Raw genomic sequence first — 24,611 nt, 5'->3', positions numbered from 1 at the left:
TGGGTCTCTGTCCGAGACACATTACTACATATACAGACAGTGATTCAGGTTTCCTTGATGTCCAAACACTTTTTTCCCCCCCATTTTAACACAACCATATGTTGAATGTAATCTAGTAATCCAGTGTGGAAGCAACAACAACTGCGAGATATCTGCAATCAAAAACACTTACTGTAAATCAGCCAAGCATGAAAAATAATACTCTGCTATACAGACACACAAAAAAGATAAGGCTGTGGCAAGAGTAATCACACAGTCCTTAAAACTAAGTTCCAACAATATAATCTCAGCCATCTATTCCTTCCTGAAGGGTATCAGGTTATTCTCATTTGAATCAAGAGACTCTCAATCAGATTTTTCATTTGAGCAGCACATATTCAACATGTTCCTGGAGCAGTCATATAAAGCAATCGCTGTTTGTACCAGGAGGGTATTACAGTGTTCTTTTAAAGAGCTACAGCCAAAAGCACTCCCTAACACTCTTTTGCCTGAGCAGCAGAGATTTACTATTTCAATGCTTAAGTTACCTTATTCATTGTGACAATAATGGATCAAAAAGCTCACAAGACTGTTAACCTCCATTTATATCCAGAGGAAAAATTAAATGTAACTTTTTCAGAGTAAAAGTACTGAGACAGGATGCATCAAATACTTGAGTCTATTTTTTCTATCTTATATTTACAGGTGTGTTTGCCTATGTTATGGGTAAGCTGAGGCTGATTCATGAAATCTGAAAACCTAAAAATCTAAAAAGACAACAGACATGGGGTGACAAAGGAAAGATTTTTACTGGTATGACAAAGCCAGGCCTACTCCACTGAAGCCATTTTATAAAATTACAAGCTCTTTATTTTTTCATAATAAAATTAAGTACACATGGGGTTTTTTTCCAACACTGACCAGTTTACTATTACAGTAAAACTTACACAGACCTCTGGGTGGAGTTTAATAAGAAATCTTTTCCTCTTGAAGCTTAGTTTACGGACCTTCGACCAGTTGAAAGTATTGATTTTCGTGTTACCCTGAATTAAAATGGTAACAGTTAAAAGTTGGCAAAAGTTTCAGAAGTAAGAGCAGCAAACAAAATTCTGTTGCAGGCATACAGACACGTGCATATGCACACACACCTCCCCCCAGGCCATTCCATTGGATTTTTATTTCTGGTGACAATATTCCCTTAAACAATTTTATCTTTCAGTACAGGGACAGGTACAAGCGTGCGATGTCTCTGTCTCTCCACACAGACACTAGAGAATGGAATGAAAACCTAGAAAACCAGATGGGAAAGAAATGTTTCAACCCCATCAATATTCACAATACTTTATGGCACAAGCAAAATTAAAGTTTTGTTTTATTTAACATGCTTTCCTTTTCTTTTGCATAGAACTCTAGACACACTCCTCTAAATCGATTTTTCAAATTGCCACATACATGAGGAACCCTGCCACAAGCTCTCTTGCTCACAAACCCCACTTATCTGGCCAAAAGTGGGCTAAAACCAGGCTCTGCCTTCACCCCGCTGGCCTACACCAGCCCTCCCCCCTCCCTATACCACTGACTCCCAAAGCCTCAGGGGAAGCGATTCTCCTGTCGTCCTCTGTAAGTAAATAGAGACAAAAAACAGTACTGCAAGAGAAAGACCCAAATGAGCTGAAATTATGGAAACCTCAGGGGCTGAGAGGCCAGGAGGAACTGCAGGACTGCAGTGGCTGATGCATCTCCCAAGAGAAGCTGCCCCGCAGCAACAAAAGAACAGGTAAGACACGAAATGAAGGGAAAATGAGTGCCCAAATGGAAATACATCAGTAGGTCGGCTGCCTTTGTGTTTTGGGGGGAGGGAAATATGATTGTATTCACAAAGAGAACTCTGATCTTCAAGTCGCTTATTTATTATAACAAAAGTAGTAATTCTGATTGGTCCAATCACTTCAATGAAACAGCACTTCTATATGCTAAGAGCAATGTTATTCCAGCAAAAATACACTGTAACATTAAAACAAGGGCAAATGTACCAAAATTCCAGGATTACAGACTTGTTCCAGGGCTGTACCAAATGAACTGACGATTTTCTCTGAACACACATGGAACTTTCAAGCAGACAACAAAAATCCTTCTATACTTTGGGATCACTGTTGATTTTGTGGGTTTTGATGCTCTTCTGTCTGCACCACCAAGGGCAAACCGCACCAAACAATATTCTGGGGGCTTAAATGACATTGCCTCGACCATAAAAACGTGCTAAGTTAATAAAATCATCAGATAATGCCTGAAGAGAGACTTACTCCCAAAAGGTGCTAATGGAAAGACGGAGACACGTACCCAGCCTCTCTCACCTTACCTGGAATACCAGCACACCCATGTGTGAAACAGCGAGATTAATTTTGGTGCCCTCCCGGTCAGATGCAAGATGAAATCTGATGCCATACATCTCCAGTTTCCGAGCAATTTCAAGCACTTGGAAGTCCGATTCAGCAGGAGTTTGACCCCTTTTTAAAGAGGGAGACAAATAAATAAAGTTTTAAGAACAATGTGATTCTACAATATTGCCAACATGGCTAACGCATTTAAGTCTTAACTCTGGCACTAAATGAGAATTTTCTATCTCATCTAGTTGGGCAGTATCACTCCAAGTTAAGTATTACACTGAAACTTCTCTAATAGGAGCAATATGCAACAGCAGATGACCAACTTAAAATGCATCCCATAGAAGCACTGGAACAAATGTTAACTAGTTCAGGGCTTTTTTGGTTTAGAAACAGTGACGTTGAACAAATCAGAATTCAATTCACAATGCTCCTTCTTCTGCTTGCTTGTATACACAGTGATACTAACCAGGTAAAAAGGGAGAGATGAAAGAGCTGCACTGCCAGCACAGTAGAAACAAAGCAAATAGCAAGAGAATGACCCATTCCAGGCTGAGTTTCAGAGCTACATCCCAATTATGACACAGGCACTATCAGGTCCAGTGCATTCCCCCAGCCTTTGGCTGCCCGATTCTCTCCTTGCCAAGGAATCCGAGAAGGATTTTAAGAATTATTTTTGAAGTATCATCTGCTGTTGAAATGACTTTGAAAACAGAAGGAAGATGTACACACAAGGGACATCTCCTTTTCAAGCATGCACAAAGCCTAGGCAAGCAAGACAGAGACTATTACAGGCTCTGGCACGCACCAGCCTCAGATCCAGCCTTCACTTATTTCTCCACAAGTCTTGTCTCCAAGACAAACAACTGGCATTCTGTTTTCCTGCATAGCAGTCTTCTAGCGGGTTTTTTTTTTGGTTTTTTTTCCTTCCCCTCCTATTTTTCTCCACGAGGGGGAGTTTACTGGGTTACAGGATTTCAGTGCATTTTTTGGCTGATACTTGGGAGCAGGAGGGGTGGCCATGGCCCCTGTGCGCCGGCTGCTCCGCAGGGAGAGATGCCTCTTGCCCAGCACCCAGAGCGCAGAGCTCTCATGCCACGCGAGGGCCAAGACCCCCACACGTGGACCACACCAAGATAGGCATTTCACAAGCCTCGAATTGACCTAGTGAAGTACTGATAGTCGTGTCGACGAGACTTCTTCCCCTGCGGGTCAAACCTTGCCTGCATCAGTTTGGGGGTCCTGATCGGGGGGCCGGGATATTCCAAGACCAAACAAATCCCGCTGTGGAAATGCAGGAGTTCTTGCTGCTGAACATGCCCTGATTACACTGCGTAGTGAAAAAGTCCTCATGACAGACAGAGGCCTGTCGCCTGGCTAGGGCAGTCTCTGAACCAGAAACACACTGCCAGCCAATTCTCAGCGTAAATATGGTCCGGGAGGACTAGCTAAGGCAGGAGACTGGTCTCCTGTGCTAACTCGTTTCATTTCATTGAAACGTTTTATTTCATTTCATCTGTAGCATGATCTATTTTTGTGTACTATGTAGTGCCAATCACAACATCGGTATTAAATAAATTCTTCTGCTACCCTGACTTGCCTTTCTAGGCATGCTCCTTCAAAGTACCTCCTTCTGCTGACCTATAGGCATGTTTTAGATTAAGCAACATTTTTGATCCATATAGATTTCTTTTAAATATAATTTGAGAATATTGGAGTGAATGATTATTACATTTGAATGTATCAGAAATAGGGATGATGACAAAACATATTGACTGCATGTAGGAACTGTCTCTAAAATTCAGAGTGCAATTATGAAACTTAGTATGCTAATATTTGAAAAATGGAAGCTGTTAGGAGGAACAATGCTTCTTTGATTCTTAGTAAAATGCTCCTTAGACTAAAATACACACATACACAAAAATGTACTGAGAAAGTAAGCCTGAATGCACATATATTTGACGATAGGATTTCAACAGTTCTCTATTGCCTTATTCATCCTGAAAGGAAAAAAAAATATAATCTAAAACACTACAACAGGAAATCCAAATATTGCTTTTGCCAACTGGAGAAAGCAGGGATTCAGGGAAGTTCCTAACTTTACAAGTTCAGTCCATACTTCCAACCTTATCCAAACATTAGTATTATACAACTGTGCATGTATAAAAGGATTGTAAAGAACAAAAATCTGATTTCAAATGCAAAAATAAATGCCAAACTACATAAAGTGTCTTGTAATCGCATTTCTACCAGTGTTACCACCACATGTATTAGTTGTGTCTAAGACCTTAAACTGGTAAAGCAGATTGTTCTTCCCTTACTGAAATGAGTAACACTGGAAGAAGTGTTTTCATACTGACTTTAAGTGTTACTAGCATTTCTTCCACAGATTCCTTAACTGCATCAAAATAGCTGAAGCACCATGGTTCCTACATATTAAACACATGCAAGACAAAAAAGGTGGATCATAAATATTAATTTAGGGCACAGCTTCCTGAGTTACACTCTAAGAGAACTGTGTGTAACTCCCACCCACACTAATTCCTGCTATAATTCTTTTGAGTAGAGCGACATTACGAATGAAAGTGGTGCTTTGTCTTTTAAAGAGGATGCTGAAGATGCTAAGATTTCTGGAGCCTGGGGGGTTGAACAGGAGGGGAAACAAAAACTAGGATAAAATGACAACTATAAAACTGAAACTATACAGTACCAAAAATTCTTCATAAACAGTCCGGTATAACTGATGCAGAACCACTAGCAGCTATTTTACATTCCATTAGATATGATCCAAAGCACAGTACATCTCAGAAAGAATAAAAAAATTAATAATATTAAGAGTGTTTTCATGTGCACAACCTGCCTGTACCTCCCAAAGACGGAGGAGCCCCGAGTGGGGAAAGCCAGGAGCGATGCTGGGCAGCTCATGCTGCACCACAAATGGTTACAAACGAGAAACTGTGGTTTCAGAGGAATTACCCTCAGATGTTTGCTGCAGACTAAGCTGCACAGACCAGCCTGAAAACAATCTGGTCTAATTTTGTTCATCCATTAAGCAGATAAATCTACTTAGTCTTCCCCAGGTCAATGGACACAACGGGCTATCTATTACCAGTATCTTCCAGCAAAAGCTTCTGTCAGTGCAATAGGTTTTAGTGGAAAGATTCCTTACATACACCCATCTAGGCAAATATTGATAGTATGTTACAATATTCATGTAGCTATTGGGGCAAGCGATTCAAAAAATGTTAGGTGATTTACAGAGCATTTAAAACCAGTGATTAATACATCATTTAAAAATGAAGTATCAAAAAGCCAGATGTGCAGAAATTGCTTAGACTATGTAGCAACCTGAAGTTACTTTTTTTTTAATTTAAAAACAATTTATGAACATCCTATTTTCAAAAAGAATTTAAATCATAGACACTAGGCTAACAAGCTCTGAAAGAACATGAGGGATAACAGTAAATATAAATATATCATAACTTGTGTTTCTTTCCTGATTTATGTATGTACATACAAAAAAAACCCCACAGCCATCTGAACACAAGCAAATTATGTTATGCTTAATTCTGAACTACATTCCTCCTGATGCAAGTATTTCACTCATGCTACTTGCAGGAAGGCACTAAACACTGCAAGTGTCCAGGGTGCCAGGATTTAACTGCTCTGCCACCAATACACCATCCTCAAAATATAATTTGTTTAATTTTATAAACTATAGAAATAAAGTAAGGTAAGTTAATTGAGGCTCTTGCTGAAACAACTAAGTAATGTGCTATACTAAAAATATAATTCATCCTGTTTACTGTTTATATTTGCAAAGTTAAATATAAACCCCGTATTATTATATATATGAAAATAAAAGAAAGTATTTGTAAAAATGAAAGAGAAAGTAAAGGATATTTAATATAAGCTTTCAAATCCCATCTTTCTGAATGCAACCTTCTCAATATATTTTTTCTTCTTTTGATACAGCACTGACTGGATACACAGATTCTGTTTTATTCAGTTACCAGCTCTAATAGCTACGGTGAAGCAACTGAAAAAAAATAAAAATTACTCAAACCACAACTTTCTAATGTGAAGCATTAGAAAGCACCATCCATAGCACCATCCAAAGAGCCTGAGCAGCCTCTGCAAAATCACACGCGTCCTCCTCCTGCTCCCCCAGCTCACGCACAGCCCGCAAGCCAGGGAAAGCCAAATCCATGCTCCTGGCTTGATGGGCGACAGAAGCCCCCTGCCCCTGGTCTCCGAGTCAGCGTGTTCGGGCAAAGAAAGGTATTGATTGTAACCTGTTCTAACCACAGGCCTCAGCTTTTAATCTTAATATGGTTTGAATATACTCTTCTAAAACATTGCCTTAAAATACAATTTGCAATCATTTTAATAGTATCACAGAATCACAGAATGCTATGGCGTTGGAAGGGACCTCTGGAGATAGATCATCCAGTCCAACCCCCTGCCAGAGCAGGGCCACCCAGAGCAGGTCCCACAGGAACGTGTCCAGGTGGGGTTTGAATGTCTCCAGAGAAGGAGACTCCACCACCTTCCTGGGCAGCCTCTGCCAGGGCTCTGCCACCCTCAAAGTAAGGAAGTTCCTCCTCGTGTTTAGATGGAACTTCTTACATTCAAGTTTTTGCCTGTTACCCCTTGTCACTGGGCACCACTGAGAAAAGACTGGCCCCATCCTCTTGACACCCCTCCTTTAAGTATTTATAGGTGTTGATCAGATCCCCCCTCAGTCTTCTCTTCTCCAGACTAAAAAGACCAAAGTCTCTCAGCCTTTCCTCATCAGAGAGATGCTCCAGGCCCCTCATCATCTCTGTAGCCCTCTGCTGTCCCCTCTCCAGCAGTTCCCTGTCCTTCTGGAACTGGGGAGCCCAGAACTGGTCCCAGTGCTCCAGCTGGGGCCTCCCCAGGGCAGAGCAGAGGGGCAGGATGACCTCCCTCCACCTGCTGCTCACACTCTTCTTGATGCCCCCCAGGATGCCATTGGCCTTCTTGGCCACAAGGACATGTTTCTGGCTCATGGTCACCCTGTGCTCCACCAGGACTCCCAGGTCCCTCTCTGCAGAGCTGCTCTCCAGCCCCCAACCTGTCCTGGTGCAGAGGGTTATTCTTCCCCAGGGGCAGGACCCTACACTCGCCCTCATTGAACTTCATCAGGCTGCTCTCTGCCCAACCCTCCAGAGAGGAACCTGATGACTGAATACGGCTATTAGATGCAATTCTCATTAAACCAATGAAAAGTGCACTTCTGAAGCAAGGAATCTTTTCCTATTAACCTTCCTCTGACTGCTTCCTGACAGGCAAAACCACAAACTGTTCTTACTGTGAAGACTGATTAGAAGTAACTTATTTGAAAAAAACTCAAACCCAATTAATAAAATTACCAGTCCCTGACTCACTCAGAACACAGTCACGACCTTTCCATCAAGAAAAGTAAACCAAGAAAACTCCCAGCAAGCAGAAGCAACTCCATCGGATCCAGGAATGTGATCAACAAAGGATTGTTCTGCACATGGCCTGGTTGTACTTATCCCAGAATTACAAAATCACACATTTCATCTCAAGTTTGAAAGCCATCAGTTTACACTGCATGATGTCATCAAACCCCTTCATGAAGCCACTTGCAGCTTTAGATTCCACAGCATCTTGCAGCAGGAAGTTTCACAATGTTGTCACAAGTTGTATGAAAAGGATGTTCCTCCTTTTCACACTTGCTTTGAAATTACTGCCTAATTGTTTCAGCACTTTTCTTTTAACAGGAGAAAAGTAATGAAGCATTTCTGTGCAATTAACGGTTTCCCTCTCTCAGCTGCCTGCTCCTAAAGTGAAGAATCCTAGCATACATTTTCATTTACTTCAAAATTACTTTGAACTACTTCAAAACAAGATTTACTTGTTCTTTCATCATTTCCACACGCACCTCAAAGGTTTAAAAGCAGAAAAAAGTAACCACCTTATTTCATCGAGAATGCTGAAAGCTGAAAATCCACTAGTACCAATAGTTCCAGTACAACTGAAAATGAGTGATCATAAAAAGCCAATAGAAATCAATTCCTGAGAATTTCAGTAATTAACTAATAATACAGGATGTCTTAGCCTTAAACACAGATGCTGCTGAAAATCCATCCTCTGTCTTAAAAGAAAAATCAGTCAACAGTGATCTTTGAGTTTACCCATGCAGAGCAAAAGGAAAATTTAAATTTCTAATATATTATTTGGATTATAATGCATAGCCATGCATAATTAACTGTGGTATGGATATTCACAACTAATAAAAGCACTTCAAATTGCTAAATTCTAATATGCAGGGTCTCAAAAATTACAGAAAAGAAAGATTTATTGGGTGAAATTAAACCTCTCTCGCCATTTTATCAAATACCTTCTCTCAATTTAACCTGTCAACTCCGAGAATTGCACAAGTGAGGTTAGGACCATTCTGAAAATTTTCAGCAATATTGTGTGCTCAAAAGTCTAAAAGAACAAAGCTGTGGCAAAAGTAGATGGTACAATGCAATCCCTGGTGTTCTGAGTAGTATTTTGGTCACAAGAGAGCCTTTCATGAGCACCATGTCCACTATCTGCTCCAAATCTTCTTAAATATTTCACACTGCACACACCGAGTAGATCTTCACATTTTAAGACCAGCCAGATTAGACCATAAAATACACAACCTCACTGTACATGGAATGCACATGATGGGATAAGTGGGCATTTCATTCTTTGCTTTATTAAAAGCATTCGTTTCTGCAGTTCCTGACTGTGTTGGAATTAACTTTATTTTTGTGGCAAATAGTTTCTTTATCCCCAATAAACTTTACTTACTTCAAAAGTACCCCAACTGTAAGGTAAAGCATTGCTCAAATTCTGACAAAAGTTATTTCTCCCCAACTCCCTCCATCCTTCCCCATTTCCTTTATGCTTACTGAGTGCTGAATGAGTACAGTGCAATTGCTTTCCTATTATTTAGACAAAAGCAAGACCTATGCATTTGAGGGCAAGCTGAACTTAAACTTTGTAGACTGGAAATTCCGAAGAAGGATTTTGCCTAAAACCATTATTCCAAGCTCAGGATACCTTTCTTTGGTATGCTATTAAAGGCACACTGAAAAATGGCTTGAGAGAAACTACTGCCCAAAAACTGTGTCCTGACTACATAGCTATTGCTACACCCAACTTTTCTTGTCAGATGTAAATGGTGTTTAACTTATATGATCTTAACATCGTGCTATTGCGCAGCATGCTGGACCTCTACCAAGTGAGTCCATCTGCTCCCCAGGAGTATACATTAGGGGTAATACATAAATCCTCACTTACACATGCTTCCTGTGGAACTCCAGAATCTTTCCTTCAATTCTTTCCTGGTTTGGCAAATACTGGTTTGTTCTAAGGTGTTCTCGATCCTCAGTTTCTTCAAAATCCCCTATTTCAGCTATTACCGAAAACAAAACAATGTTAGAATAAGAAGAAACAATGGGAAAGGAACAATGACAGAATATACTTGGTAAGGAATTAGAGACCCCAAAAGCCAGAATGCATTCTCCTTTTATGTGCTTTAAATTCGCGCATTTTGCATTGTAACCAGCTTCATTATACAAAACACATTTATCCCAAGCAGACTTCCAGAGGATTGTAGCAGTATTTTAACATTGTTTGGAAATTTTAGTCGTCTTTACAGTCAAAGATGTGAGACTTACAGAAGATACATGAAGTCATCTAAGCATTTCTTCCTCACAGATACCTCATACCAAGCCAGCATATTTCAATTTAATTTCTCTAAATATATGTGAAACAGTTATGGACAAGCCTATTTGGGAAGAGGGCAAATCAGATTTTAGGAATTGTCCAAAACTAAATACGCAGCAAAAACAGAAAGCAGTACTATATGACTATAAATCCCCACAGTGCATATATCTTGTGCTTTGCTCTCCCCTTCACATATTCATGCCTTTCAGAAATGACGCTGGGGATTTAGGAAGAGATTTACAGTAGAAAAAAGCATGAATCAAAAGCGTGGAACAGCTTCTATCTAATAAGACATGAAAAGACTAGAAGTCTTTGGCTTGGAAAATAAAAGCATGAAACAGGCAGAACACATGGCAGACGTATATACAAGTTGAGTAAATAATCTTTTTTTAAAGTTATTTAATTTTTCTGATTCTGATCAGAATTATTATTTTGATAATAAAACATGAAGTTACAATATTAAATTAAAATGTCAACGTTTTAAAAAGATACAAGGATATAAGTTATCCCATAAGCCTCCCAAAAACTAAGACGTGAAGCTCATTTTCATGGAAGGATGCCAAAAATATAATCAAATTCAGAAGTTAGACAAATGCATGGCAGCAAGGTTCATCAAGAGTTGCAGAGTCAATCTTTGATTCCATCGGGCCACGTGCAAAGATTACTGATGGATGCATCAAAGGAAGCATCACCATATGCCTGTCCCTTTTCTGAGGGCTTCCCCACAGCATCTGTTGTCAACTACCATCAGAGAAAGGAGTGGACTAAGTGAACTAATAATCTCATCCAAGGCAGCTGTTCTTAAGAAGAACACAGAAATATCCTGTTTAAAATCAAGCCAGCACATGAAACAAGAAGAAAAAAAAAAAATTGACATGCACTTTTGTAAAATAACCTCAGTTAAAAATAATCATATTCTTTCACACTTCTAATATCCCAGTAGGGTGGGAGCAAGCCAGGCAAGGCCAGCTGCTGGGCTGTGCTCACCAGCTCCGTGCCACCCTGTGGAGCACAGAACATCCACTGGAAAACCATCAGCACATCTGAACCCTGTCACTCGCTGACGGCACACACACGAGAGAGAGCTGCTCTTCCAATAAAATCACCGTAACTAGTATTACTGTAATTGTATAACTATTATCCGACAGTGCAGAATTATATAACTAATAACTATTTAGCAGTGCACGTGTGAAAAGGTATCATTTAACAGCTTTTGTTTCAAGCCAGCAGGGAAGCACAACCTTCCATTTCTCCGCTCAGGTTACAGACTGGGGAACACTCCATCATTTAGCTGCTGCTCAAACAAATCTGGTGTCTGAATCCAAGCAAGTTTTTCAACTTGCTTATCTTAAAGGACATGTTTTGGGGTCCTGAGGCACATACAGACTGAGCAAGCAGCAACATGGAGAGCTTCCAAATCAATTGCTTCCCATTTCCATTTGCACTCCCAGCAAGGAAGAAGGCTGCTGACAACCCGGCCATCCAACTTGTTCTGGCACGTTTCTAGCTTTATTTCAGCCCAGTTTCTATACACTTATCTCCCCCAGCCCCAGGGAAAGTGAGAAAGGAAGCCAAGGAAGCATGGAGGGGAGCAGCTGTCTGGAAGATGAGCAGTGCTAGAGACTGGTTTGCAGAGCCAGGGAAAACAGAGACCACACAAGGAAGCTGGTTTTGCACAGTCTCCATGAAGACAAAGCTCTCTCCTGCACAAGCACCAGCTGCTCCTCACACCTAGCCCTGATAACCCCAGTGCTCAAAATCAACAGGTTTACCGCATGCACAGAAGAAAACACCGCGAGACAGAAAATGCTTTTAGTTACCAAAAGCTTCTGTACACTCTTTAACTTGGGTTAGCAATTGCAACACCACCCAGTGTCACCACAGTTGAGATACTCACACTGCAGAAGGTGAGAGACCAGAAGAGCAGCTGTATTGTCACTGCAGGTCAGTCGCTCCTCTGCCAAGTCTCTCTTGATTTGCAATGCAAACAGGTACCTGAGAGAGAGTTACAAGTACCACCTTGACATGTGAAAGCACAGCAAAAGGACTGAGCAGCATTTTGTAAAACCAACATCTCCTAACTCTTCCTCTCTCCCAAACCAAGGGAACACGGAAGCCTTGCTACCAAGGACGGTCAAATCAAATCAAACAACCTGTGATTAATCCAGCGCAATTTATTAGCATAGATGAACACACTGTGAGAAGGAAGCAGAAGGAAAACCACACTTTTAACAACTTTGCCAAGTAACAGCAACTGTAATTTTTAGTTGGAAAGAAACTTACTGAACACTTCAAGTGATTTTATCTATTAGGACAAGGATGGGAGAACAACACTGATTCTAGTATCTTGTTAGGGAAAATAACGAGCATTTCTCCTAGCACTCTGAGTGGTTGTATTTTCCAGGACTGTAATGTTAGCAGCCTAATAACACAGTAAGAAATTAAATTTCCTGTTCTTATACTGCTGTCCTCATTTAACTAAAGTATTTTCCATTCATATGTTAGAGAGGAGTAGATTTCCGTTTAACAGTTTTGTGTAAGTAACAAGCTGCCTGCAAAACATAGAAGGAGAGAAGGAAAACCTGACAGCCTTCAAAGTATACTGAGAAGGACCGACTTAGTAACCTAAACCAATGTGAATATTTTTTTAATGCGATATTGGCAAGTCTTTTGTCCTTTCCTTTTTACTTGAAAGAAGGTGCAGTAAGGACTCCAGTAGAGGCAACAACTCATAAACCTCTGAACTGACAGACTGATCAATGTTCCTTACTGAATTATACCCTGAAAGAGAACAGTAATTATTTTTTTAAAGAATAATTCTTTTTAAAACATTATGTGTCATATTCTTGAGTTAAAAAGATAATAAAAGGTATAAATTTTTAATGTTTTTTTTTCAAATTTCCAATTACTATATGTTTGTACTAAAGACTTGTATAAAGTATGCTCTGTTTTCTGCATATATTACTGCACTATCTTGGTTTCTTCATTACGCTCACAATGAAGTCATCATTACACTCACAAAAACACATCATTAACAGCATTATGAAATACCTAGATGCTCTAAGCATCTAGACCAGAATTCTGTAATAAATACTCCATAAATAGGCAAGAACACAGTTCCTGTTCCAAAAAGCTGTATACCTAATAAAGTTCCTAGAAAAAACAGAAATTAACATAAGGAAATTGGAAGGAAATGAAATATTTAGATAGTACTTATCATGACAGGAGACAGTCCCATCATATCATGGGAGTTATCATACTGGTTTGCTCAAAAATAAGCCTGAAGAATAATAATGAACCTCTGTGGATTTCTAAAAGGAATTCCATTTAAAAGCAGTAAAACTGGGAAAAGCATTAAATGAGCTCTTTAAACACTAAAATCCTGTGTAATGTCTTTGAGAGGCACAACCTTCAAATCACATTCCCAGGTACTAACAAGTCGATAGCTCTGCTTAATTTACCAAAGTTCAGTTAGCAATCGGCAAAAGCACCCCACGACAAGCACTAGTGAAAAACGTGTTTGCTGGTTGTAGAATACTTTAAGTATGGACTTTAGAAGTGTAAATGATAAAATAATTTATTAAAATAGGTACTGATTATTTTATATGGGTACTGTTTATAAACATGAGTATTTTCTCTATATCCTGTCTCTTTTGACACCATGATGTTTGGAAAGCCCTAACCTGTACTGTTTTTTGTTTTGAAAAATATTTTTTCTGGTAACATTCATCTGCCAACATGTGTCTGCTAAAACTGTGACACTAATGAAAGGGGCTCTTTTGCTCATTTTCAATGTAAATTGTGTTTGGAAACAGATGGAACGTCCTCCTACTCTCACCTTTCCTTTATTTCAGTAGGTAATGCAAATCAAATCCTTCAAAAAGTACTTTACCTGGTATATTCCTCTTGCAGTTGACCTGGGTCTGGAGGGAAGAACTTAACAGCTAGACGAAGCATTGTAGTCTTTGGTCCTATAAGAAAAGTTAGTCATGTCACAAAAAATTCTTGCTCTTCATCAGCACATGCATATTATGTTTTCCAACATGCAGAGAAACACAACGCATGTGAAGCCTAGACAGCTTGCTGCTTGCCAGCTAACTACAGCAGGCCTATGGCATATAGACTGTCCATAGACTGGCAATGGAGACACAGCAGGTCACTCCTCTGAAAACTAACTATACTACTTCCAAGGCAAGCCTGCACTCTGAATGCTGTAAAAATAGTTTTGTGCAACATGAAAGCTATAATACCCCAAAGCAAATACCTGATCTCATATGAAGGCATTGTAGATGACCCAGTGAGAGGTTCCCAGAGGGGGAGGAGGGAGGAGATCATCCCACAGGCTCTCCCAACACCCACCACTGGAGTTGTCAATGAGCTGAATCCGGCCAGACCCAGCTGGCTCCCTGTGGAGCTAAGTGAGTTTGCAGCTTGCTCCTGGCATGCCCACTAATACCCACTTCTTCCCACTTTTAACGCTGTTCTTGTAAATCTCAACAACAGGGAGAAAACTAATTTAACATTTAAATCTAAAAAGAATCTTAAGTAACTATTTGTAATAGTCCACAATGCTTTGTGTAACATTTTACAACATGAAAACCCAGCTGTGACAGCACGGACTGACCAGTTTCAGCATCACAACTCAGCCTGCTGAACTGGCTGACTTGATGCCCACAACACCCTGTTTCACCAGTATTTTCAGACTAATATTACAGGGTACCACAACTGCTCACCATGCCATGACTGGGCACCACTGTTCTGCTGTTGTTTTTCAAGGAATCCCAGAATGCTATGGGGTTGGAAGGGATGTCTGGAGATCATGTAGTCCAACCCCTTGCCAGAGCAGGGCCACAGGAACATGTCCAGGTGGGTTTGAATGTCTCCAGGGATGGAGACTCCACCACCTCCCTGGGCAGCCTCTGCCAGGGCTCTGCCACCCTCACAGGAAAGAAGTTCCTCCTCATGTTTAGGTGGAACTTCCTATGTTCAAGTTTCTGCCTATTACCCCTTGTCCTGTCCCTGGGCACCACTGGAGAAAGACCGGCCCCATCCTCCTGACACCCACCTTTTAAGTATTTATAGGCATTGATCAGATCCCCCCTCAGTCTTCTCTTCTAAAAAGACCCAAGTCCCTCAGTCTCTCCTCCTAAGAGAGATGTTCTAGTCCCTTCATCATCTTTGTAGCCCTTTGAAATACTCAGCCCTTTTTCTGCTCTTAGAACAGTCAAGACTGAGCATTTTGCAGGCAGGCAGAACACTAGCCAACCCTTGCTTCCAGATGCCTACTGAGCATCCATCTCACATTTGCAGGCATCCCGTGGACACAAGGAGCAGCCTCATGCTCCACTGCCAGCATCTCCACTCAGCTGCAACAGACCAAGACCTGTCCCCAGCACGTACCTTCCCACGAGGAGTCTCAAGCACGCAGAGCTGACAAAGACAGGACAAACTGTCAAAAGAAAGACCCCCTCTAAAAGGCAGAGGAAGACTTAGGAAGGGAAAAACTGCAACTGCTCTTCTTGCTAGAGTCTTCTCCTCCAGGTACAGACCTTGGGGCCCAACTGACCCTCAAAGACAGCCCTGCTTACGCATAACCTCCAGAGATGCCTTCCAGCCCTGCCACCCCAGGACTGTGTGCTGCTGCTGTTTCAAAGCAAGCTTAGCCAAATTTAAAAAAAAAAAAAAAAAAAAGATATTCAAATTTATTTTAGCACATTGGTAAGCCCAAGCCAGCCTGCTTTAATTTACTTTAACCACCAAGTTCTCTTAAAGCTTGACAAAGGGCAATTTAACTCCATCAGCCCCAAAATATGCCGATTTCTTCTGTCCGGAATACCCATTCCCATACACCAAACATTCCTCTGCTCCCTCATTCTCTCATTTGTTAACAGGGGAATAATGAATTTTGCTTTCTGCCAGGTAGCTAGGAGAACTAACCCTCAGGCTATCACAGCTGCCAGGAGAGCGGCTGCCAGCCTCTGATCCCAGAATTACCAAGGCTTTGGTGAAAAAAAAAACTAAAATCCACATCCTAATTACAGTGTAATATCTAGAAATGAAAGGAGGCTGGAAATAACAACCTATAACCATATACAAAGCTCACATTTGGCGGAAACTAAAACCATACTGAGGATTTTATAGTTCTTGAGACACACCAAGGGAGGAAAATAAAACTTTACATTAAATTTCTGAAAATACTCCGAGCCTTTGGAAGACCTTCACAAGGTTAAGAACAGACCTGCACATTACTCACACCAATGAAGTGGAAAGTATTGCTGCAGAAGCAATTTTGGCAGTGTTCCAAGCATCCCTTACATTAAATGATAATAAATATTAAAAACACAATGCTGCGTGTTTGCTTCTGTAGCACAACTCCTCCCCTTTTTGTTATTTTTAATCTCACCTTTTGTCTATGAATAAATCTAATTCTAATTAGGAAAAGAAACACTGGGCCACTCTAAACAAAGATGCAGAATTTATTATAAGAAGCCAAATCTGAGCAACACCAAGAACAACAACAATAAAAACAAAGTCAGGAAAAACTACCCATGTGGGTATGGTGAACACACCACTATATAGAACTGGCAACACCTCAGAGAGGGCACCCAAATGCCAACCTGATATTTTGCACCTGTTAGGAACTCGAAAATTTGGATCTAAATTCCTTGGTTTCTGCAGAGGTTCAGCAGTAAAACAGACTGTGTTCATTTGAAAATAATCCAAAAGAAAATCCTTATCATGCAACACAAAATTCTATCTCAGAATAGGTCATTAGCCAAGACTAATTCAGAGTAAATGGTAATAATCTAGACCTTTTCTTTTTAGAGAGTGTGTCAAAGACTCAGAGCTGTGTGCCTACAATTACATAGCAACCACCATCAACATAAATAACAGGTTTGAGCTGTATTACCTTGAAGCCCATGATAACATCTAACACTCCCCCACTGCTGGACTAAAAGTTACAAGGTTAACTCCAAAATCATTACATTCTAAAAAAAAGCCAACCAAACAAAAAATCCAACCACAAAAGTAAAAAACAAAAATGAACCTCAATGAAACTTGTTGATGTGAGAATATAGGAAAAGATCATCCATCCATGCCAAGTTCAGGCACTTCTTAACAGCATAAGCAAACTCACCGGATCTCATTCTCACAGGATCTCACTTTCCCTTGGGAGCCCGCAGGCACGCAGCAGGGAGTGGGCAGGCAGAGGAAACAACAGCCCCACATGCCTGGGGAGCATGGAGGCTGAAGCCACTGTAGATGTGGCCATCCTGGCACAGCTGTACTGTCAGATGTCAACCTTCTTCTATTATTGCAGCTTGCTTAGTCCCTTCTCAAATCTCTGCACTACCAAGTAATTAGGATTGGCGAGTTCTTATTTTCTGGCAGTCAGTTTGAGGCAGAAAAGTAACTAAAAACTACCTTCTAGTACTGATTTTCAATATTTTTCAATTAAGATTTTGAAAGGAGTGGGAATCCACTCTGGGTCTTGTTCTTCCACAAAGTCTTTACAATCCGAAAAAGACATTAAGCAAACAGCTTAACGCCGTTTAAGGGGGAAAAAAAAGTCTGATCTAATCTTTCAGTGTCAGAACTAGGATACGGTATTCTTCAATTATTTTTAGCCTTTAGACTGCATCCCATATTACTTTTTAGAGTAGCATAAAGCAAAGACAGCATCGATATTGCAATATCGTCCTGGCAAAAGAGCAGAAACAAATTCCACAGTCGAAGCTGCAGCCACCCACCAAGTGGGAGATCCCAACCTCTGCTCTCAGCGAGGCTGCTCCTCAGCACATTGGGAGAGTTTTAGAGAACGAGATGGGAATACCTACCCCGCTGAAATTCCCAGCCTGTCAGCAAGCTGAGCACAGCTTTCTGCAGCCCTCCCGAAAGGTGTATCAGCTCTCAGACAGGATCTCACAACCGCAGGTGCTACCTCCTCCCGTGCAACAAGCCAGAATATTCCTTTTTCTTTCCACCATAAGGCAACACAACTTATAAAAGCTCACAGACAGCAAATGTCATGTTTCACTTAAAAGTAACACCAGCTGACCCAATCTATCTAGATATGTATCACAGAGAATCGTACCTTCAGTAAGTTTCCATTCCATCCACCACACACTACATATTTTAAGATCAGGTTTTATCAGGTTTGCATGCCCCAACAGGAAGCACTATCACCCCTACCAAGTACAATTTTCAGGGAAGCGTAACCAGTAAATCAAGTAGTAATTGTGAAAGCAACCCACATAAAGCAGATGCAAATTAAGAAAAACTTCCTTTTTTAAAAGTACTTACTCCGTACTTGTTTAATAACAGGTTTCATGGGTTCCAGCCAAATCTGAAATGAAAGAAAAAAAATTACAAACTGACATTCATAGCTGAATACAATATGAAAACATAAAGAGTAAATTAAAATAAAGCAGTAATTGGTGAGTGTGTATTTCTTCCTCATCGCAGCAATTCCTTTGCTTTAAAAAAAGTGTACTTATCTCTCTGAATTGTCATTTATCATGCATCAATAGAAAACGCACTGTTCCGTGCTTAAAGCTCATCTGGACAGAAGAGGAGCCAGGTCAGCACAAGCACACCACCGCTGCCAAGACGACAGAAATCGTGCCAGCACACACGACCGTACACCGGAGCCAGGCTACAGGATTACAGAAGGTCTGGAGAAGTTGACAAGTTCCAGCTTTTTTTCCCTTCCATGCTTTGTCCATCTCTCTTACCTATTTATGGATTTATACTCGACACTAATTTCCCACAAATTTTTCTCTTGACAAGCATATTTTTTAAGAAAGTCTACTGTTGTTCTAGTACCCACAAAATTAATGAAAAGTATTCTGGATGCTCTTTTATTTTTTTTCTTTTTTCTTTTTCCCTACCCCTCCAAACAAAAAACTGTAACAAGACTAGTTACTTCTCTGTCTAAGACAGAGCTGAGGAACTTAAGAACCTTATTAGATACAGAAATGCTTTGCAGAAGAAACAGAAACTAAACAAGCTTTACTGTATTTCCTTGGCTCAAGAACAGAGCGTATTAGTGCTATTAACATTCTCTATCTTCTCAGTCACATTTTCTGTGTGTGAGTCCTAAAACTAGAAAAAGTAATAGGTAAAAACAAAACGAAACAAGACAAGACGTAGCGTTGGGAACATTTTCTAGTTTAGAAGCCACATTGTTCTCTTTGTAAGATACAGGATAAGCGACTAGGGGGCTTATAGAATGTCAGTATTTATCTAGATTATTTAAAAAGCTTACAGGTCTGTATGTCCGCTAAGGTTTATATTTGTTAGAAAGAGGTTCATAATGACTCTTCAGGGAAATTAACTGAAGTGTGAATACTACCAAAATTCCATGTTGTGATACCATTTTCTAAGTGCTCCACAACTACACTTTGAATTGATATTTCCCCTTCCAGAGGGGAGGATTTTGTTTATGTCCCTGAAAGCCAGAACATCAGGAACTATTTAACCACTTTAAACATTTTTTGACATTTAACAAAAAGTAGAATCTGACTCCTCCTCTCTGCTTTATTAGTTGTCCTTGTTCTGGTCAAGGAAGCAGATTTACAAGAATCAAAGAGATAATCCTACAGGAGACTGCAGCAGACTTTGAAATTTTGACACTCAAGCGACTGCATTCACCCAATCGTTGGTTTTTTTTTTTTTTTTTTTTTTTTTTTTTTTTTCTGTTACCAGGATAGTCATTGCTCAAGCATGAGGGCCGGGCCAGCCCGGGCAAGGTGGAAGGATATATGACCTGATTTGTCACATTTGTGCAAAGCTTCATTAAGTCAAAGATGCAGTTTCCAGAAGTGTCACATCTGACCTCCAGCTTGCTGCAAAATGTGTCTTCCTCTCTCCCAAAATGGAATCTAGGCATTTTCCATCTGAGTGTGAGCATCTAATCTGAGCTCCTAATTCTTTCTTTTTTTTTTTTTTTTTTTTTTTTTTTTTTTTTTACACTGAATTTGTCTGGGAACTTTACATACCCAAGATGACTGGATGTTCTGGAACTCGATCCCAAAGTAATCCGATTCAATCAAATTCAGATGCTTGTAAACTTCTGTCAATAACGTCTGGCCATAGCATTTTGACTAAGGAAGTTAAAAAAAAAAGAAATAAAAAAAATACAGTGGCATGAAGATAAGTTTACAGCAAATTAGAAAAAAAATTACAGCATCTTAAGAAACTGTAGAAAAAACATCTCAAAGACTGTTCATGTTATAATTGTCACTGTAACACCCAAACATCCAAGATAATGCACAGTGTCACACAAAAAAGCTTCACAGAATGAGAGGAACCAAAGCAGGACTTCCCAGGACCAGGCTGGCCGCAGCCAGGAATCCAGCCCACAGCAGAGCCTGCTCATCACAGCACATGCGAGGCTTTTGCTGATAGAACTACAACTCATCTCCAGAGAACACCTTTGAAAAAGCCTAATGTTTTTCTTACAACAGTGTTCAAGAAAACCCAAGGTGATAGTATTTATTCTGTTAATTAAGAAATAAACAGGAAGGCTACAGAGGGAACCCAAACACCCTCCTCTCACCCTATGCCTTCTGTGTAAAGTCATAGGCGATGAATTCCTCACCCAGGAAACTCACTCACTAGCCCTTTTCACAGTCAAGGTAGGTACAATGCCACAAAACAAACACTGGCAGAAAGCAGCTATGGTAATACAGGAGAAAATGGGAAATGGACAGCACACCCAAAACAACTACGCTTGGGTCTGCTGATTAAAACACATGAGCTTGCTCTCAGCATTTATTATTGCATGACTATAGCAGCCACCACAAGAAATACAGCATTTATGAACCTGCACATCAGCCTGGGAAAAGAATTCAAAGGGCTTTTGCATCCCTCTACCTGTTCAAGCAACACACAAAAGCTGGCAGGCCAGCGTAGGTTGCAGGAGGAGGCAGGGCAGCCCCTGAAACCCATGTTCTACCTTGGACCGCAAAACTAATCCTGCAACTGCTGGAGCTGGGTAGACCCGGCAGCCCTGGGGATCCTGCTGGAGTGCAGTAGACCTGGAGGCGACTCCAGAGATGGGTAAACCTGGGAGCTCTGCCCTGACCAGACCGCAGGTAGACCAAATTTCCAGCTGCAGAGACAGGCAGAGACAGGCAGACCCGGCAGCCCCGGCCGTCCCTCTGGATCCAGGTGACCCAACATGCCTCGGGTTTTCTTGCCACCCAGGTCTTGTTTCTTTGGAAACAGAGTGCAGGAAGACTCTACGACTTTCCCCATCAAAGCTGGCACACAGTTCTGTAATTGACTCTGTAACAGTGCATCTTTAAAAGCATTAGGTATTATAATTTAGTAATAGATTAATAAAATAAGCAAATGAAAGTAACAACAGAAAGAATGAGCTACATTAGGTTAAAATACAGAGGGTTTAAAAAAAGTAAAAAAGATGGTGAAAGTTGGGGAAATTGTTTAACATTACCGAACCATTCTATGATTCTATAAAATGCATAAAAATTCAAGAGTAATTGCTTCTTACAAGAAAAAAAGATCAACTGTCCATGTTTTTAGAACGGTGCAATTAGCTAAACACCCCTGTACCACTTAAAAAACCCAAACCAGCTTCAGTGAGAAAAAGCATGACAGCTCTGCAGTACTGCAAATCTGAAATAGCTTTGGGAATCGCACTGCTGTGAATGGAGCTGATCAGACCCAACGCTATAACCAAGGAGGAAAGTACAGAAGCACAAGGACAGAGAACACCACAAGATGGGCTCGACCTCGTTCATGCTTTCACAAGTCACAGGTACCTATAAGGGCAACCACGGTGTGAAGCAGCGGTCAGGCACAAACATCATTCATGCAAAAAGTTTCTTGGCATTACGCTGGATCAGGCCCCTGAGGCTGGTACGCCCAAATAAAACTGAGTCAGAAGAAATGATCCAGTTCTTTGTCACTTCAGTGGATGCAGAGATGCTCAGTTGGGAGACAACCCAGTATGGTAAGGAGTGCTCTCTTTGTCTGGACAAGTTTTGTGATGTCTAAAGTGGCATTTTCTTTGTAAGAACACAACTGATTCTTTTTTTGTTTGTTTGTTTTAATCTGTGATGGCAGAAGACTCTGTGGGTATGTGTATTTGGTTTTAAACAATGACTATGAAATAAGGAATGATACATGTAATGGTTAACCATATCTTCAATAAATAACATTCTGGCTCTTCTGTCTACAGGCATGTTTCTCTGGCTTGTCCACAGGACACACATGCTCCTGGAGAAACACATTTTGAAAATTCATTTTTAACTTTCAAATGGAATGCATTGCTGGCCTTCACTTGTGAAAAAATCTTAAAATAGTAACAGAAAAAAAAATCCTTATATATAGTAGGACTTTTTTTTTTTTGTAAGGTGCAGATGCACATGCATTTATTATGTGGATCAGCACATTACTATTGTGCAGATGCAACAATACCCTGACCAACCTCACATACTTCCATCTGCAGAAGACAGAACATGCCAGCCTACCTTTTCATGGACAGATCTACTAACTTCTAAGAAGCTACTGACCAGCAGATATCCTGTGACCCCAAGTCTCTGATTTCTCAGTTGTAAAATAAGCAGCAATTCTGGTTCCAACCACCTTCTTGGTGGGTGAACTTGGATTAACTTGTGAAAGATGTCTGGTAACAGTTAGACAAGTTTTACAATCAAACCATGCACTGTGCTGATTCAGGAAACTACGTCCTGCCCATAGCTAGTTACATACAGCCATTAAATTATCCCCATCAGATTGTATGTGGTTGCTCCCCTGCATGGCCTTTAAACTGAGTTATGGCTCTGTGGCTCCATCAAGCCCCATGCCCGATGATAGTCCTAGCTGCTTCCATTTCTCCCAAAAAGGGAGTTGGTACAGCATACGTATCCTCGGCACCTCTCTCCCTCCACTGCTGAGCCCACCCTCTGTTGAAGGCTCTGGAGATGAAGAAATTAAGAAGGTCGGAGCTGTGAGCACTTTGCAATTGATTAAATTATAAAGGCGCCAACCAAATGTTAAAAGTGCGACATTATTTTAACTGGGCTACCAACTGTAATTTTGGATGTCACTTACAACAACAAGTCAAGAAAAACTTCATTCCAAGCTGAACATCATTCCATAGTGCTTCCTTCACAGTATAAAGCAACAACGACAATGCCACATTTTTAAAGAATAGTATTAATTTAATAAATTATAGTTATAAATCATAAATTAATTTAATTTTATAAAAAAGCTTGAGACAGAACACAATCTTTTATTATTATGTCCCAAATATTGTGGGAAAACTCTTCTCAGACCTCAGACAATTCCTCAAATTGTTTGTTACACTTATAGCCATCCTTTCCAAAAAGCTTTTTTAACAGTTGAACGTTGACAAAAATGAAAGCTACATAGTAGGTAGCTTCACGTCATTGTTTAATCTGCATAAAAGCAGCACAAAGCAAAATCTTTTAAGTAATTACCCAATTACTGTAATTTTGATGTCAGGGCAAGAAGCTGCATGAATGCATTTCAGAAAGGTCCCCTTTTCAATACAAATTCACAACATGGCATACTTTCCATTCCAAACTTCTCAATTACTCTTTATATGCTGCCAAAACAACAACTACTGATACTACTGAATTACTGAATTATTCCACATTTTAAAAAAAAAAAAGAAAGAAAGAAAGAAACCCAACACAGGGTAAAAAAAATTAAATAGGCAGCTAACAGAGCTTTCCCCGGTTACCCAGCTCTAACTGTACTACAGACTGTTGTAACAAGTCATCCAAGTCATCATTAGGAGAGTGTTCAGTACAATAGACTTTTTGAAGTTGATTTGTATAATCGGATCCAGCTCGGAAGCCCCCTTGAACCTGTGTGAGAGGGGTACCCTGCCAGGCAGTGATGCTCCGGAGAGAGCTGGCAGAACCCCTGGGGGACAATCCCCTGCCTGGAGGAGTGACACCATCAGAGGCAGGCTCAGTACCAAGCCAGGAACCAACGTTTTAAGCTGAAGTCTCTTGACTGAAGGCAGTATGTGTATTTTTTACTCAGTCAGAAAAGTAAACATACTCAATGTTAGCAATGTTTAGGACTGAGGAGTAAAATGTAAAAATAAAAAGTCAGAGCGATAGTTGCTTTTGCTTTATGATCCTGTTATTTCCTATTTTCTCAAATATCACTACCTACATGGCAGATCCTCCCTCTGCCGCAGTGTTTTAACTTAGGAAAACAGAAAAGCAAACTGGGAACACATATCCTAAGGTTTTCAGCAGACATTGTTCAGTATTATCAAAACCAGTTCTTCCTCTGTATCTCCCAAACATGTCTTCCAGAACTTCCTAGCTTTCTGCTAGGAATATTTTATACTTAACTCATATTTTCACTTAAACTCCCCCAAACCCCAGTGTTTTCATAATGAGTAGTATTCTCATATTCCAAAACTGACAGACTATCATTGCTCAAACTTTCCAAAAGCAAAATCCACTTTTGGCAGCACCT

The 24,611-nt window shown here is 40.4% G+C and overlaps 1 protein-coding gene across 3 annotated transcripts in view; it reads right to left on the bottom strand.

Moving 5' to 3' along the window:
• Window positions 1-24,611, bottom strand: part of FARP2 (FERM, ARH/RhoGEF and pleckstrin domain protein 2) — a 78,509-nt gene that overhangs the window by 38,654 nt on the left and 15,244 nt on the right. For all 3 annotated transcript variants that reach the window (XR_001414207.1, XR_001414208.1, XM_014963006.1), the window contains exons 3-9: window positions 20,120-20,224; window positions 18,423-18,465; window positions 14,011-14,089; window positions 12,016-12,113; window positions 9,690-9,804; window positions 2,339-2,486; window positions 933-1,022 (exon numbers count right to left, since the gene is read on the bottom strand). Coding sequence is in view for 1 of the 3 variants with exons in the window: in XM_014963006.1 (XP_014818492.1) it covers window positions 933-1,022; window positions 2,339-2,486; window positions 9,690-9,804; window positions 12,016-12,113; window positions 14,011-14,089; window positions 18,423-18,465; window positions 20,120-20,224 (678 nt within the window). In the remaining 2 variants the exon portion in view is untranslated. The remainder of the gene's footprint in view (window positions 1-932; window positions 1,023-2,338; window positions 2,487-9,689; window positions 9,805-12,015; window positions 12,114-14,010; window positions 14,090-18,422; window positions 18,466-20,119; window positions 20,225-24,611) is intronic.

The sequence above is a fragment of the Calidris pugnax genome, unplaced genomic scaffold, assembly GCF_001431845.1.
Source record: "Calidris pugnax isolate Ruff unplaced genomic scaffold, ASM143184v1 scaffold1156, whole genome shotgun sequence".
Classification (NCBI taxonomy): Eukaryota; Metazoa; Chordata; class Aves; order Charadriiformes; family Scolopacidae; genus Calidris; species Calidris pugnax.
This window is presented reverse-complemented; position numbering and strand designations above follow the sequence as displayed.